This window comes from Sciurus vulgaris, assembly GCF_902686455.1.
Source record: "Sciurus vulgaris genome assembly, chromosome: 3".
Classification (NCBI taxonomy): domain Eukaryota; kingdom Metazoa; phylum Chordata; class Mammalia; order Rodentia; family Sciuridae; genus Sciurus; species Sciurus vulgaris.
In genome coordinates, this window is record NC_136463.1 from 123,265,151 (window position 1) to 123,279,272 (window position 14,122).

The following is a 14,122-nucleotide window of genomic DNA, read 5'->3' on the forward strand; positions in this document are numbered from 1 at the left end:
TTCTGTTTAACAGAGCTTGTACACAGTGCCTAGCACCTAGCTGAATATGCCACATGCTGTGGATAATATGTAAGTTCAACTTAAAGAACTCACACCCCTGTGCTTTTCCACTACTCAGGAATAGGTAGTGAGCTCATCCATGTACATGGGTAGCTATTGCTTGTAGCTGTTTTCTGTTACCAATCAGAAAGGGGAGGTGTGATGAAGGGATGGTGTTCTTTCTAAGAGATTCAAGAGCTCTAAAATGCTCTCAGTTGTTCAGACAGACTTGCAATATTTTCACTTCATTAAATCCATTGAAGTTGAATTTGTAGAAGGAATGCTATTATGTGGTCTAGATAAACAAGTCAAAATTGGAAATGCAGGCTATAAAATATAGTAATTGTCTAATTCTGAAAATATTAAGCCTTCTGAAACAAGAAAACTTAAATAAAGTAGAGCTTAGGAATGTATTGAATAATTTATATATACACTCCTTACCCCAATTTAGAAAATAAATTCCTGAGTTATGTTCATGAGTACTTATAATAATAGAGTTGTTTAAAATGACTATTTTTTTTAAACTATTTGAACAGGAGCATACTCACACTTATGTAAAAATATCTCGGCCTTTTTTGACAAAGAGATTAGAGAATGTTGTGATCAGAACGTCTGGTGGACAGTACAATTCGGACCCTTCATCTTCAGGTAATCCAAAGCCCACCATAATCTGGGGTTGAGTCCTCTTGGTAAAGCACATTGCTGCATTTAAATATTATTTTCAGAACCACATTGACCTATATTTGCTCAGAGAAATTTATATTTCAACTAATTCATTAGAATCCACAGCTTTATGAACAGATGTGTGCAGGGGAATCCAGAAGAGTGGGGGCTGGGACAAGCATTTTATACCATGAGGAGTCACTGCAGATATCAAGACTCCCGTCTCCTTCACTCAAAGTCTGTAGTCTGCTCTCCACACAATCATCCTACCCATTTTGAGGAGCTTGGTAGCTCTATCTCCACAGTATCCTTTAAGCTTCCATAGAAATCCTGTCTTCTCTGCAAAAAACATGGTGATACAGGCGGTTTGCAGGGACACACATGAACTTGGAACACATGGTCTATCCACCCCTTTATTCAGTCATCTGACTTGGTCATTGTCCATCCACACCCCACTGCCCTTCACCTTTTGACAGGCACTCACTCACACAGGTCATTATTTATTCCTCATTGTTCAACTATCTACCATAATCTCAACTGCCTGGTTTCTTGATTAGAAATTGACAAAGAAAAAATTTCAATAAAACCCAGGGAACTATGGTCTACACCATATATTAAAGTCTCCATTGCATTGTTTGAGGAACAATTCCATAGGCACCAAGGGATGATGATGAGGATCATATGCTCCAAATAGCCACTGTCTCTACCTGAATGGCAGAACTGGTGTGCTTTCCCAAACATGCATGCACCTCCCACACGTATTATCTAATGATGTGACTAAGCTCATATGGAAAACAAGTAATTTTAAATTGTCATCAATACTGTTATAATGACAATACCTTTTTTTCTCCATATTATTTCCCATACTATAATATGGTTTTTGATTATATAGTATACACATTCATACACAAAGTAGGATGCTTCATTAAATGCTCATTGAATCAAGGAATGAATATTAGGTAAAATTATAAACATTTTTGAGAAAATTTCAATATATTTAATCTCTGAACCACACTGTTAAATAACCAGAGCTTCTGATCATATTCATTTTGCCTACTAACACAGCATGGTAATTACAACTTAATCCAACTTTTAGCCTCTGGAGTGGCCCGGCTCGGCAACAGTCTTTGCAAAGCCTTGTATTCTTTTCAAGCCAGGCAAGATGATGAGTTGAATTTGGAAAAAGGTAAGAGTCATTTTCAGATATTTTAATTACCTTCACATGCTGAGATCCTTGACATGCATAAAGTCCTGTCTTAGCACAGCAACCTTAACTACCAATGTCAAGTCAGTTGAGGTTTTAATCACCCTTCTTAGAAGATCAAGAATAGACTCATGAAAAACTGAAGCTCACAATGATGATGACTAATATTTATTTTCTCTTCCTATGTGCCAGACCTTGTTGCAAGCATATTGTCCAACTTAACATTCATAAAAGCCTTTGAAGGCAGGGATTGTACTTATTTCTATTTTATAGCTGATACAACTGAGGCACAGAAAGGGTAAGTGCTTTGGCTAAAGTCACAGGCAATGGCAGCACAGGATTTGAACTTACAAATTCAGTAGTGCCCTCAATCATAGTGCTACGTGGGGGCAGAATGTGGGAAATGAGTCATTAGAGACGTAGCGCCACTTCTTTATGTTTCCAGCATGAGACCCACTGGTGACTTCTGCTCATGAATTAGTATAAGAGAGGGTTCTAGAACCCAGATGGAGACTTCCAGTTTGGTGTTTATCCCACTTATCTCTCAGGACAGTATTTCTGGTCAGTTTTATCAGAACCTCTTATTTGTGTTATGATATTTATTTAATAAGGAAAGGTCTTATTTCATGGATGATATAAACCTCAACATTATTAAATAAGTCTCCAGCCTCAACTTTCCTTATGTGTCCACATTTGGAAGTTAAAGCTAAGGTGGAGATCTGGAAATGGAAGTGTTTGTGAGAAATAGTTGTGTGATGGGAAAGGGCTTATTACCCATGACGGGGCTATGGCTCCCAGAGTCGATAGAAAATTGAGATGGATTTTATAGCCAAACAACAGGGACACCGTACATTTGCTCTTATTCAATAGGTGCTTCCTTTTCAGTGTGTGTCGGAGTTCTTCAATTACTTTTCTTCTTTATGAATAAGAACACATTTCCCAGAGGCCTTCTGGAATTCAGGAATCCTGAGTTTCACAATAATTTGATTATCTTGATTTCAGTTCTTAGTCATTTGCAAACCCCACTTTTGCTCTATATTCCAGGTAGTTTCTTTCAGTGAAGCACGACAGCGGAGGCCTAGGGAAGCTGCAATACAATTTCAAATCATTTATTTGAATTCCTGTTAATAGATTTTGTCAAGCAATCTCTGACCTGGGAGTACTCCTTAGAGGGAGAACTTGGGCTGGAAATGATCTCGCAGAAGAAGAGTGATTTATGACTCAAAATATAGAAGGGGGTTAACAGTCTTCTTCACCTTCAGATAAAAATTCCTGAGGAAAAAAGTGAAAGAAAAAGTGAAATATGACCTCAGAATGATGCTATAGGAGAAGTGGATCTTGGATGCTGAAGAAAGTTCTTACTTTCATATCCAGGGAATGGCCAAAGAGCAAGGACTCTCCCACAAGACAGAGGCTAGCCAAAGGATTTGGGGCACCAGGTTACACATTAAGGTTATTAATATCACAATGATGTTTTTATAAGAACCCCTAGAGAATTGGATGAGGGCTAGGAATTCCATTTATTTGAACCAATTCTTTAAAAAGTATTGTCTTCAATTAATGATTTATCAATGTTATCTAAATTGATAAATGGGGAGTCAATTTTTTTTTTAGAATTTTGGACTGTGAAACCATGTGGAGTAGAGAGAAACTGCTTTGATCTTAAGTATCTTGATTGTCAGCTGATATGTGTTCATAGGAGTCAATATATCAAACTATTATGGCCACCAACACGTGGTCCTAAAGGACACTAAGAAAGAGTTTGCTGACAACCATGTGTCATATACAAAGTGAACTAGGCAGCCTGAAATCCAACTTGATACTGTTTTGGGGAGGCATGTGCTAGGGTTTGAACCCAGGGGCGCTCTACCACTGAGCTATATCCCCTGCCCTTTTATTTTGAGACAGAGTCTCAATGAGTTGCCCAGACTGGACTGGAACTTGTGATCCTCCTGCCTTAGCCTCCCAAGTAGCTAGGATTACAGGTGCACCATGCCCTGCTCTAATTCTGCTTTTAAGCAAACTGTTTCATGGCATAACTCAATTATTCATTATTTCAGTCTTTTGAGTGTTCTTCTGGATTATGCCAGTTTCATACAAAGTGTTCAATCATTTTTCTTTATTGGAATCAAGTGCAGAAAATGATGCTCCCAATCAAAACTTTATATGTAGGATTTCCTTATAAAACTCCTACCAATCAGGCTCTTGTCCTATGCTCAAGTTGCAGAGACCCATTTGTCTAACGAAAAGTGTATTTTCACAGGAGACATTGTGACTTTACATGAGAAGAAAGAAGAAGGTTGGTGGTTTGGTTCTTTAAATGGAAAAAAAGGCCATTTTCCTGCTGCTTATGTGGAAGAGCTACCTTTAAAATCTGGGAACACAGTTACACAGGCATAAAACAAGAACCTGAGCACCCTAACTGACTTTGTAAACTGTGCAATCTGGTGCAAATAAAAATAAAGTGCTGTAATCTTTGTGAGGTTTCCTTTTTAAACGGGTGGTATAGTCCTCTCTGAAGGTCACGTCACTTTGCACTCACAGTTATTTGTTAGAGACAGAATCAGATAAAAGATGGGTGGTGAAGGAGACAGAGAAGAGACTCATGGTTACTAGAGTTTTTGAATTCTAGAGATCCTAGAGAAGATCCAGTACAACTAACTCCTGGCGTAACAGGGGGGCAGGGAGGGAAAGAGGGTGAGGGAGAGAGGAGGAGGAGGGGTTGGAGGAAGAGGAGGAGTCAGTCCAGGGTGGAGCCATTTGCCTGAAATCAGTTACCTGGTAGCAGAACAGCAATTAAGATTTAGATGTCCTTTCCCTCTGGACTAGGATGGCAACAGGACATACACAACAGGACACACTAAACCTACCAGGAAGCCTGGGAGACAAGGAAGAACACAGAATGGTATGAATCTACATTGGGCACAACCACAGAAATGAAAAGGTGTACCCCATTGTGTACAATGAATTAAAAGGCAGTCTGTAAAATTTTTTAAAAATCAAAAAAATTTTTATAAAAAAGAATAGTGATAGATAGGCAAGTGAGGCACCAGCAAGATAGATCCAGGTTAGGAGAGAGAATAGAGGATTAGGAACCAAGGTTGAGTCCATGGAATCAGAAGAGGGGGTGGTCATCCAGATCCTAGGCAGAATGGAGCTTCATCTTCAGACATGACTTCCTGTGCAGGGGCTTCCTGTACTGCCCCTCCCCACCACCAGTTGCTCATAGAGTTAGATCAAGTGTGAGCCAGACATGACCTGAGGACAAGAGCAAAGTAGAAAGGAAAGAGTAAGGAAGGCCCACAGTACCTGAAATCCCATGCCTCCTTGCCTTTTTGGAAACTTCTTTTGCTAATTGGAAATAAGGAATTTTGTACTTCCCAAATAGTTCGTTATGGAAGCAGCTCCCTTGTGAGACAAACCTGAAATGCTACTAAGTCTCTAGTTTGAATGGAAAATCTTAGAAACCAACACTTCCCATCAAAATGGAGTAATATTTGTTTTACTTCCTCAAATGCCCTGTAATGAGAAAAACTTGGGAATGAGAGAGATAATGTTCCCAGACTTTTGAGGGGAGTGTTTTGGAAGGGAAATGTTACAGCAGCATCTTTCAGAAAATGGCCTAAATCTGCCTAAGATCACACACTCCACTGAATGGAAGGTAATGGTGTTGATGGAAATACCTGTTTACTTTTGTGCCACATAGTCTGTCCTTTAAGAGGACTTCAACAAAGGCATTAAAGGAGCAATTAAAATCCAACTTATCATTGTCCTCACCCCTCTTTTTTTGAAATTTATTACATTTTATACTTTTAAGAGGGAATTTCTAAAACCAAGTTTACATATAAATATATTTTTTTCATATTCTGGGTCATTACACTCCTATATAGCACATAACTAACAAAATAGATACAGATATTAGATCTCAAGGAACTCAAGTAAAATTTGTTACATGAGACAATTTACAGTTGAGAAGAACAGATCTGAAGTTTTAATGTTGTTTAATGTGTACTAATGAAGGCTTTTGGCATGAAGAAAGTTGGCTGAATAATAGTCCATTAGACTGTGAAAAGAGATTTTGAATTTATATTTCCTTCTCATCTTACTTCTTTCCATTAAGCCTTGATGGATAAAATATTGTGTAGCAATTGACTGCAGTCTACAATGGACTATTTTGTAAAGAGAAAGTGATGATAATGGTGGTTGGACCCTGAAACCCTTTGGAAGTAATTTAAAAAAAGAGAGACATTTCTTTTCTTCACAAATCATTTGTGCTTTGTGAAAACATAAATGTTTTTCTTGTTTTGGAATGTTGCTGCAAATTCTTTTTGCATCTGTAACATAAACTTTGTAAGCCCCAAAGAAATACAATAGGGGCTGGGGTTATAGCTCAGTGAAGCAGTGTGCTTAGCAGACACAAAGCCCTGAAATTGGTCCCCAGCTCCCAAACAACAAAATAGAGGTGGTGGGGGCTGGGGAGATAGCTCAGTTGGTAGAGTGCTTGCCTCATAAGCACAAGGCCCTGGGTTCAATCCCCAACACCGCAAAAAAAAAAAAAAAGAGGTGGTGGGGAGAGACACAAAAGAGGTGGTGGGGAGAGACACTAGAGTCTTAAACTGGATAAAATACAAATATTTGGGTATACCACACTTGTTGAATACCTTTTTATTATGGCAAGAATTTTCTGTTTGAACAGATGGGATGACACACCTTAGATTTAGGATAAAATTAAGTGCATATTCAGTGAGGATTAATAATGTACCCAAGTCTTCCATATAGGATAATTTTAATATTAATGCTTTTAAGTAATTAATTAGGATTTAATAATTATACTCCAGTAAGCAGTTTCATATGTCAGGAAGTTTTTGGCACCATTAAAAATCTGAAATATAGGCCATGGAGGCCAGAGCCAGATTTTCACTGAACACAGAGAAGATGTTATTCTACTTTATCTCCTATCAACCAGAAAGATCTACTAATTTCATTTTTTTTTGAATTTTCAATTACTCAAAATAATGAATATTCATAATGATTAAAAGGCATTTTAATCACTTAAAGTGCTTTATGATCCATCAAAAGGCAATATAATAGTAAGTCTTGGGTAAATTTTATTGTACAATATTATAAACCACTAACAGATTAGCAATTTAAATGCAGTTTATTTGCTCCCTCCTCCAAGACGAAAGCCCTTCTCCCAATGCTGACCTTGAGGGATAATTAGCCTGACAGGGAGCAAGGGGAGCACATTAGGATCAAACCCACAAATTCTATCGTCTTCTGCAGCATCATGTAGGAAGAAAGTATAACCCAGGGAAAATGAGCTCGAGATGTGGGGGATGAGGTGGGATCGGATTTCACCAGTGTGGGGATGCAGCAGCAAGAAGCAGGTATCTTTTGCAGAAAGAACACACAGTTCAATAGCTCTCCATTCTCTAGTCTTCAGAAGACCTGGGCTGATGACTAGTTGACATCCCTGGAGACTTGTCAAGGAGTCATAGAGGTCCTAAGGGTCAGGTACTACAAGGCATGGTGGTGATATTTGTAATCCCAGCTACTTGGGAGTTTGAGACAGAAGGATTACCTTTGAGGACCGCCTTGGCAACTTAGTGAGACTGTCTCAAAAAAAAAAAAAGGGGGGGGGGAGGGAAGAAAAGAAATTAAAAACAAAAAAAGGGATGGGAATATACATAAGGGGTATATTGGTGGTAGGGGGGCCCTGGTCCAATCCCTACTACTACCCATAAAATAAAAAAATTAAGTCGGGGGCAGGTCCCCGATGCCTTGTTTCTGAGATCTGCAGCTACTCTGTCATTTTTATTGAGGCTATTTCCTAAGGATCTAGAAAAAATATTCCCCTGCTTTCAAGAAAGTTTACTATTCAAAAGAAAATCATTATACTCCTATAGAAGCATGAAAAATAAATTCTGTAAGTTCAAATTTGTTTAGAATCTGTTACGGATGGTTGAGTCAACTGTGGAGTTGGTGACCAATCCTTGGTCCTTGGGTATAATGTTCAAGATTTGGACAACAGGCAAGGCAGAGATAGTGTTTAGATCAGAGTTATTGCAAGGTAAAGGAAAGGCAAAAGGAAGTGAGATACACCCCAGAGAGATGGGCAGGCAGATCAGTTAGACACCAAAATGCACCAAAATGATCAGGCCTTGAACTTTCATTAGGGTGGGGAGCTTGCAGTGGCATAAAACCTTGGAGTGGCAAGTCACCATGCCCTTTCAGGCCCGATGCCTCATGTAGCTGCTGCCTGTGTGGAGGAGGGCATATGCCTGTATTGTACGAAAATTGAGGACATGCATCCATATTTGGGTCATTACATGCTTTCTGGTCTAGTGTTGCAAGCAGAATATCATACAGCTGTCAGCTGACTCTCAAGAGCAGTTTGTGGGCACATTTGTGACCTTGGTAACATGATTCTATGGGATAGAGTGCTGGGCCTCTTTCTGGAATGTGGAGTAAGAATGGTATCTCTGGGTCAATTACTCATCAGGGGCCCTTTTACAGTTGTTCTCCTGTCCTGTCTCCCCATTCTCCCATTCCTCTAGTAATCTACCTATGCTAACTAACTTATTTCCTTAACAAAATTAAGAACTTTGTGGGGCTGGGGCTGTAGCTCAGTGGTACAGCACTTGCCTAGCATGGGTTCAAATCTCAGCACCACATAAAACAAATTAATAAAATAAAGGTTAAATTAAAAAAACAAAATAAACAAACAAAAATATTGTCTATTGTCTTTGCATCAGGCAATATAGTAGAGAAGTCTAGGTAAAGCTCATGGACTCAGGTGCCAGATTTGACTTTATATCTCAAGTCTAACACTTATCAACTGTGTGACTTGAAGTTACTTAAACACAGTTCTTTTGATTATTTGCAGAACAAGGTTACCGATAGTATCTACCTCATAGGTGGAGAATGTAAATGAGCAGATATATGTAAAGGACTTGAAAAAGTACTATGTTGGGTTCATAGCAAATGCTAAAAAAGTATTAACTAATTATTCTAAGCTGTCCAGCCCTACCAGGCCAGAGTGCCTGGATAACCCCAATTCTGGAGTAGACGTTCATGTTGAGAAAAACAAGTTAATATAAATCCCATGGCCCAAGACACTTTGCTTGGCATGATGATGTACTTTTCTTTATACATTCAGTTTTGGGACTCAGCAGCACATACTGTTCCTATACATTCATTTTGTGACTTTCCTGCTACAGGTTCTTATTCCCAGATTTTGCAGCAACAACACCTGCCTCCCAGAAGCACCGGATGACTGTTCCTGAAGACAAGTGGCCCTAGTTGGGAAGCCATCCATTTCTTACCCTTACTGGGGAGTGTGAAGTTCTTCAAAGAGCTGCATCTATATGAAAGGTCTTGCAGACTGCTTGACCTTGGCTGACTAGAACACCATGATGGAGAGATTGAATGTTGTAGGTTAACTGCCAAAATTATCATCTTGAGAACTTTAACAGCTATTTACCTTAACTTTTGTATCTGACCCAACATTCTTGTGACTATTAGGTAAACTTCTTGGAATGTACTTCTAAACTCTACAGAACTTTGGTCTCTTACTCATATTTTGGGGTGAGTTCTGAGCCCAGCACACTCAATCCTCATTTCTCAAATCTGCAGGTCCAAGAGATCCTAGAGAATTTCTTCTTTAAGGCAAACTGTGTTAATGCCTACTGTCTTCTTATTGTGGTTCAAAACATTAGATTGCCAAGTTTGTAGTATGAAAAATGTCCTTCCACTAGATTCAATGAATACAGATCTTTCTTCAAGTTTTAAGTAAAATTGAGGATATATTTCAAGCAAAGAAATTCAGTAACCATGTCCCCATTATTGTGGTCATCAGATGTATTTGGATGCCACACATCTGTTTTCTTTCCCACTGGAGCACTACATTCCCACTCTTAACCTTTATTAAGGTTAATCTGCCTCCACACCTGGATTTCTGGAGGGATGCAGTGTAACTCAGTGCATGCACTTATCCCCTTGATCAGCAGTGTTTGGTTCAGGGACTGGGAGGAGTTGGAAATTTGGGGGGGTCCATCACATAGTGCTTCAGTCCAGAACAGCTAAGAAATGGATCCTGGTGATAAAATTTGAACTCAAAGTCAAGCTGGGTTCACAAAAACTGAAGTTGGTTTTTGATAGCACTGTACATATTCATTTATATGCAGATAGAACAAATAAGGCCAAATGTAAAAGTCTGCCCAAGGAAAAGTGGACAGCTGGCTCATGGTACTCCATTAAATACTGTAGTCTATTCTCACCTGCAGTTTCATTTTCTATAGTTTCAGTGGCTCATGGTCAACTGTGGTCTGAACATTTAAAGACAATTTCAGAAATAAGCAAATTTTAAACTGTACCATTCTGGGTAGACTGATGAAGTGCGGCACCATCATGGACCATCAGTTGAAACACCTTTTCAAGCATATCCATGCTGTATATATACCTACCTGTTAATTACTTAGTAGTGGTCTCTGTTATCAGTTTGACTGTCATGATATTGTAGTGCTAGGTTCAAGTAACCCTTATTTGGCTGTTTTATGGTCTTATTTTGTCATTCTATTTTGCATTAGTTTTTGTTGTTAACTCCTTATTGTGCTTACTTTATAGTTTATCATAGGTATATAAACTAGTCTATACAGCGTTTGACATTATCCATGGTTTCAGGCATCCACTGGTAATCTTGGAATGCATCCCCCTGTGGATAAGGGGGAACTACTGTACTCCCTTTAGCCAAATCCCTTCTAAAATAGGATAGGTCTATTGTTAGTCACACATATTCTAATCTCAAGGTATTATGGTTTGGATCTGGAATGCCTCCTCAGTTTCATATGCTCAGAGGTGGGGTGTTGGGGAGGTGATTAGATCAAGAGGGTTCTGATGGATTGATCCACGGGTGGCTGAAGGTACTACTGGGAGACGGGACCTAGTTGGAGGAAGTAGGTCATGGGGGCATGCCTAGAAGGGTTTGTCTTCTCCCTGGCCCCTTCTTCTCTCTGCTTTCTGCTGGTATGAGCTGAGCAGTTTCCTCTACCACACCCTTCCGTCATATTTCTACCTTGGAGCTACCCAAACATGGACTGAATCCTCAGAAACAGTGAGGTAAAATAAATTCTTCCTATTCTATATTGCTGTCAGGTACTTTGGTCACAGTGACACAAAGCAGATTAACACTCTAAGGTAGTTTAGCCTTTGATCTCTACAGAAATAATACCAACCAGTGGTTCCTAAAAGCTGGACTGGCTACTAGTATGGGTCACTTAAAACATTTCTACCAGTCCATTGCATTCTTCTCAAAGAAAGTCTACTGTTCATTTGAGCAAAGCCCTGAGCCATATCCAGGGTGGAAACACTCCCTTCCTACTCTTACTAACTGGCTCTCTTCCTGAACTTTACCCCAGACTATTCAGAAAGAAGAACAGAAGGACCATGGAATCCTTTGTTCTATGACTTTTAATTGTGACCATGATATCCTGAACCAGTATTATGCAGTTTCTGATAAAGCCAGCATATCTAAATACAATAAAATATACAAGGAAAGGATTGTGACAAAAACAAGATCCTGGAACAAGTTGAGAGGTGGATCTAGTATGTATTAAATAGACTCAAGGTGACTAACTTATATTCAGACCAGAATTAAATGGTACAAATATTATAATATAGAAATTGGTTATAAATATTTGCCTTAGAATTTTTGAAAATGTGTCCTTTTCTCGATATCTTAGTAGAACACTGCCAACCTTCTGAAGTGAAGGATTTATCTTTTATTCTAGGGGCAGATTCCACTTGTGTAAGAAAAAACATTCTTATCTCTCTTTTTTTCTTATGACATTAGGATAATAGTAGACAGTCATTTTTATTTTATTTTTTTTTTAAGTTATCAACTCCAAATTTGGCCTACTCTTTTAATCTTTGAATATTAAGAGTCCAAGACCTTCACAAGTTTAGAGACTAATGAGACACAGTGCAGCCTGTACAAATTCTCAATCTCAGTGCTAGGAATAAACTACCCCACTCTAATACTTAGAAACAAACAGCTAGGTGTGGTAGCACACATCTATATTCCCAGCAACTTGGGAGTCTGAGACAGTAGAATCACTGAGGCCAGCTTCAGCAATTAGTGAGGCCCTAAGAAACTTAGTGAGACTGTCTTAAAAATAAATAAATCATAATAATAATAAAGGAAAAGGGATGTAGCTCAGTGGTTAAAATGCCCCTGGTTTCAATCCCCAGTACCAACCAAAAAACAAAAGCATATATTTTATAGTATACTATATAGTATAGTATAGGTAAGATAGTTATCTTTCATTTTTAAGACATATTTTACCTTATCAATCTCCCCCTAAGATTTTAATTAAATATTTTAAAGAAATACACCTGTCAGGGACAAAATATAATTTCTCTTCTACCCTCAAGTTCATACTGGGCAAGTTAACAAGAGGAAAAACAAGCAGGTTTATTAAGGTTTCCTAACCTTAATAAAAGATAACTGAAAGCAGTGGCTTAGAACTCTGGCTAGATGGTATCTTCAACAAAGAGTAATATGTTTTTAGAGAAGTGGCAAGACAAAGGAGTTCAGGCTTCCAGATGTAGGAAATAGGGGAGATAAGTTTATGGGAGTAAATCAATGAAGGAAGGTTTGTTTGTAGATTCATCTGATGCCATATCTGAGTTGATGACAGTTCTCTTCAGTGATTAACTTCTGTCCTTCCTTTACAGATAGTATCTTGGAGCTTTAATAGGCAGGTTTTTCAGTCTGCTACAGAATCAATAATTAACCTCCATTATCAATGTGTGGGATTTTCGTGATGGGACAGTTTATTTAAATTTATTTTGGGAAAAGCAAATTGCACATTTTACATCCTGCTTCAAGGCAAATAGGAGGAGGGCAGGTAGCTTTTCTGACTCTGCTTCTTGATTGTCTTCAGCTCTAATTAGGTATTTATGTCAAAGAAGAATATTTTGAGGTGATAAATTCTTATTTCCTTCACACCACATAAACATAACAAAAATACCAAAAGACTACAGTCAGAAAATAGATGGGACTTTCTTTTATAAAAAGACATGACAGAAAAGAAAATCCAACAGTTTTAATATACTATTTATACATTAATTATAAACCATAGTGGTAAAAGCTTTCCGAACATTGGCAAGAAAAGCTGAAAAATTGTTAGTCTTCCTTACGTTCTCTTGAAATTCTGCTAGGCACTCAAGATGAGGAGCACTATCTGAAACTAGAAGAAAAAAAAAAATGGAGATAATATAAATGAGGGTTTTACTGTGTGTGGGAGAGAAGTATTTCTAATGTAGATGCTTTCATTTGATTTGAATATCAATTACATTTTTCTGAAATGCTTTCAGCATAAAATGATACACTTGATTTTCACAAATTAACTATCTTTTGGACCTTTCCTTTGTTTAATCTCTAAATATTCAAATCTTAAATACTACAATCCTGTTTTATATTTAAACAGATGGTATTCAAGGGATTGAAGAGCTTAGTGATGCAGAATACCATTTTCCACATCTTAAACCTATACATATTATATTTAGGTACTTAAACTGTCTTAACGGTTTAACTCTCAAGTCATTTTTCTCTGCAAAACTTTGGTCCAAATGACTTCTAGTTTCAGGCCACTGAATCAAAAAAAGAATGACTTTGAATGTCAATCCTTAATAACTTCAATTATAGAAAGAAATACCTAAGGTTTTACTTAACAAGTAAAATGGAAGTCATTAAAAATGTGGATATTATTCCAGGAATGGTATTTACAGCCTATGAATCAAGTGAGGCACAAAGTCACAAATAACAGTGTGGCCCTCATGTGTAGCTATACCAGTAGGTGTGCTAGGAACAAGTCTCCAGCGAGGGTGGTCAAAGGAAAAGAATGATCCAGCTTTTTCTACCATCAAATTGTTCTGTGTTCAAGGGGAAGAAATTCAACCACCTTGGATTTCCAGCTCTTCAGCAGAAATTGTTGAGGACAAAGACCATGACCATAGCAGAGAAAGAACAGCAAAGAGAACTGGGTTCAAAATTTATCTTGTGGATTCTATTTTAATACACTATGAAATATTATGAAATTATAAAGTAGTAAAGGAATTATAATTTACAGAAATTTGAAAAGCTAGGTAAAAGTTTTTTGAGTTTGCTTTTTAAAATCTACCACTCATTAGATTGGAAGATACTTACTAAAGAGG

General features: G+C 38.0%; 2 protein-coding genes across 4 annotated transcripts in view; one reads left to right on the plus strand and one right to left on the minus strand.

Moving 5' to 3' along the window:
• Positions 1-4,402, plus strand: part of NOSTRIN (nitric oxide synthase trafficking) — a 61,564-nt gene extending 57,162 nt beyond the window's left edge. For both annotated transcript variants that reach the window (XM_079131865.1, XM_079131866.1), the window contains 3 exons: positions 576-687; positions 1,799-1,888; positions 4,170-4,402. In XM_079131865.1, coding sequence (XP_078987991.1) covers positions 576-687; positions 1,799-1,888; positions 4,170-4,306 — 339 coding nt within the window. In that variant the 3' untranslated portion in view covers positions 4,307-4,402. The remainder of the gene's footprint in view (positions 1-575; positions 688-1,798; positions 1,889-4,169) is intronic.
• SPC25 (SPC25 component of NDC80 kinetochore complex) overlaps positions 3,052-14,122 on the minus strand; it is a 43,528-nt gene continuing 32,457 nt past the window's right edge. The window contains exons 7-8 of one of the 2 annotated variants that reach the window (XM_079131900.1): positions 4,685-4,784; positions 3,052-3,178 (exon numbers count right to left, since the gene is read on the minus strand). In XM_079131900.1, the coding sequence (XP_078988026.1) occupies positions 4,732-4,784 (53 nt within the window). In that variant the 3' untranslated portion in view covers positions 3,052-3,178; positions 4,685-4,731. Of the gene's footprint in view, positions 3,179-4,684; positions 4,785-12,949; positions 13,156-14,122 lie in introns of those variants that run through there. The other variant, XM_079131899.1, reaches the window with a different exon arrangement.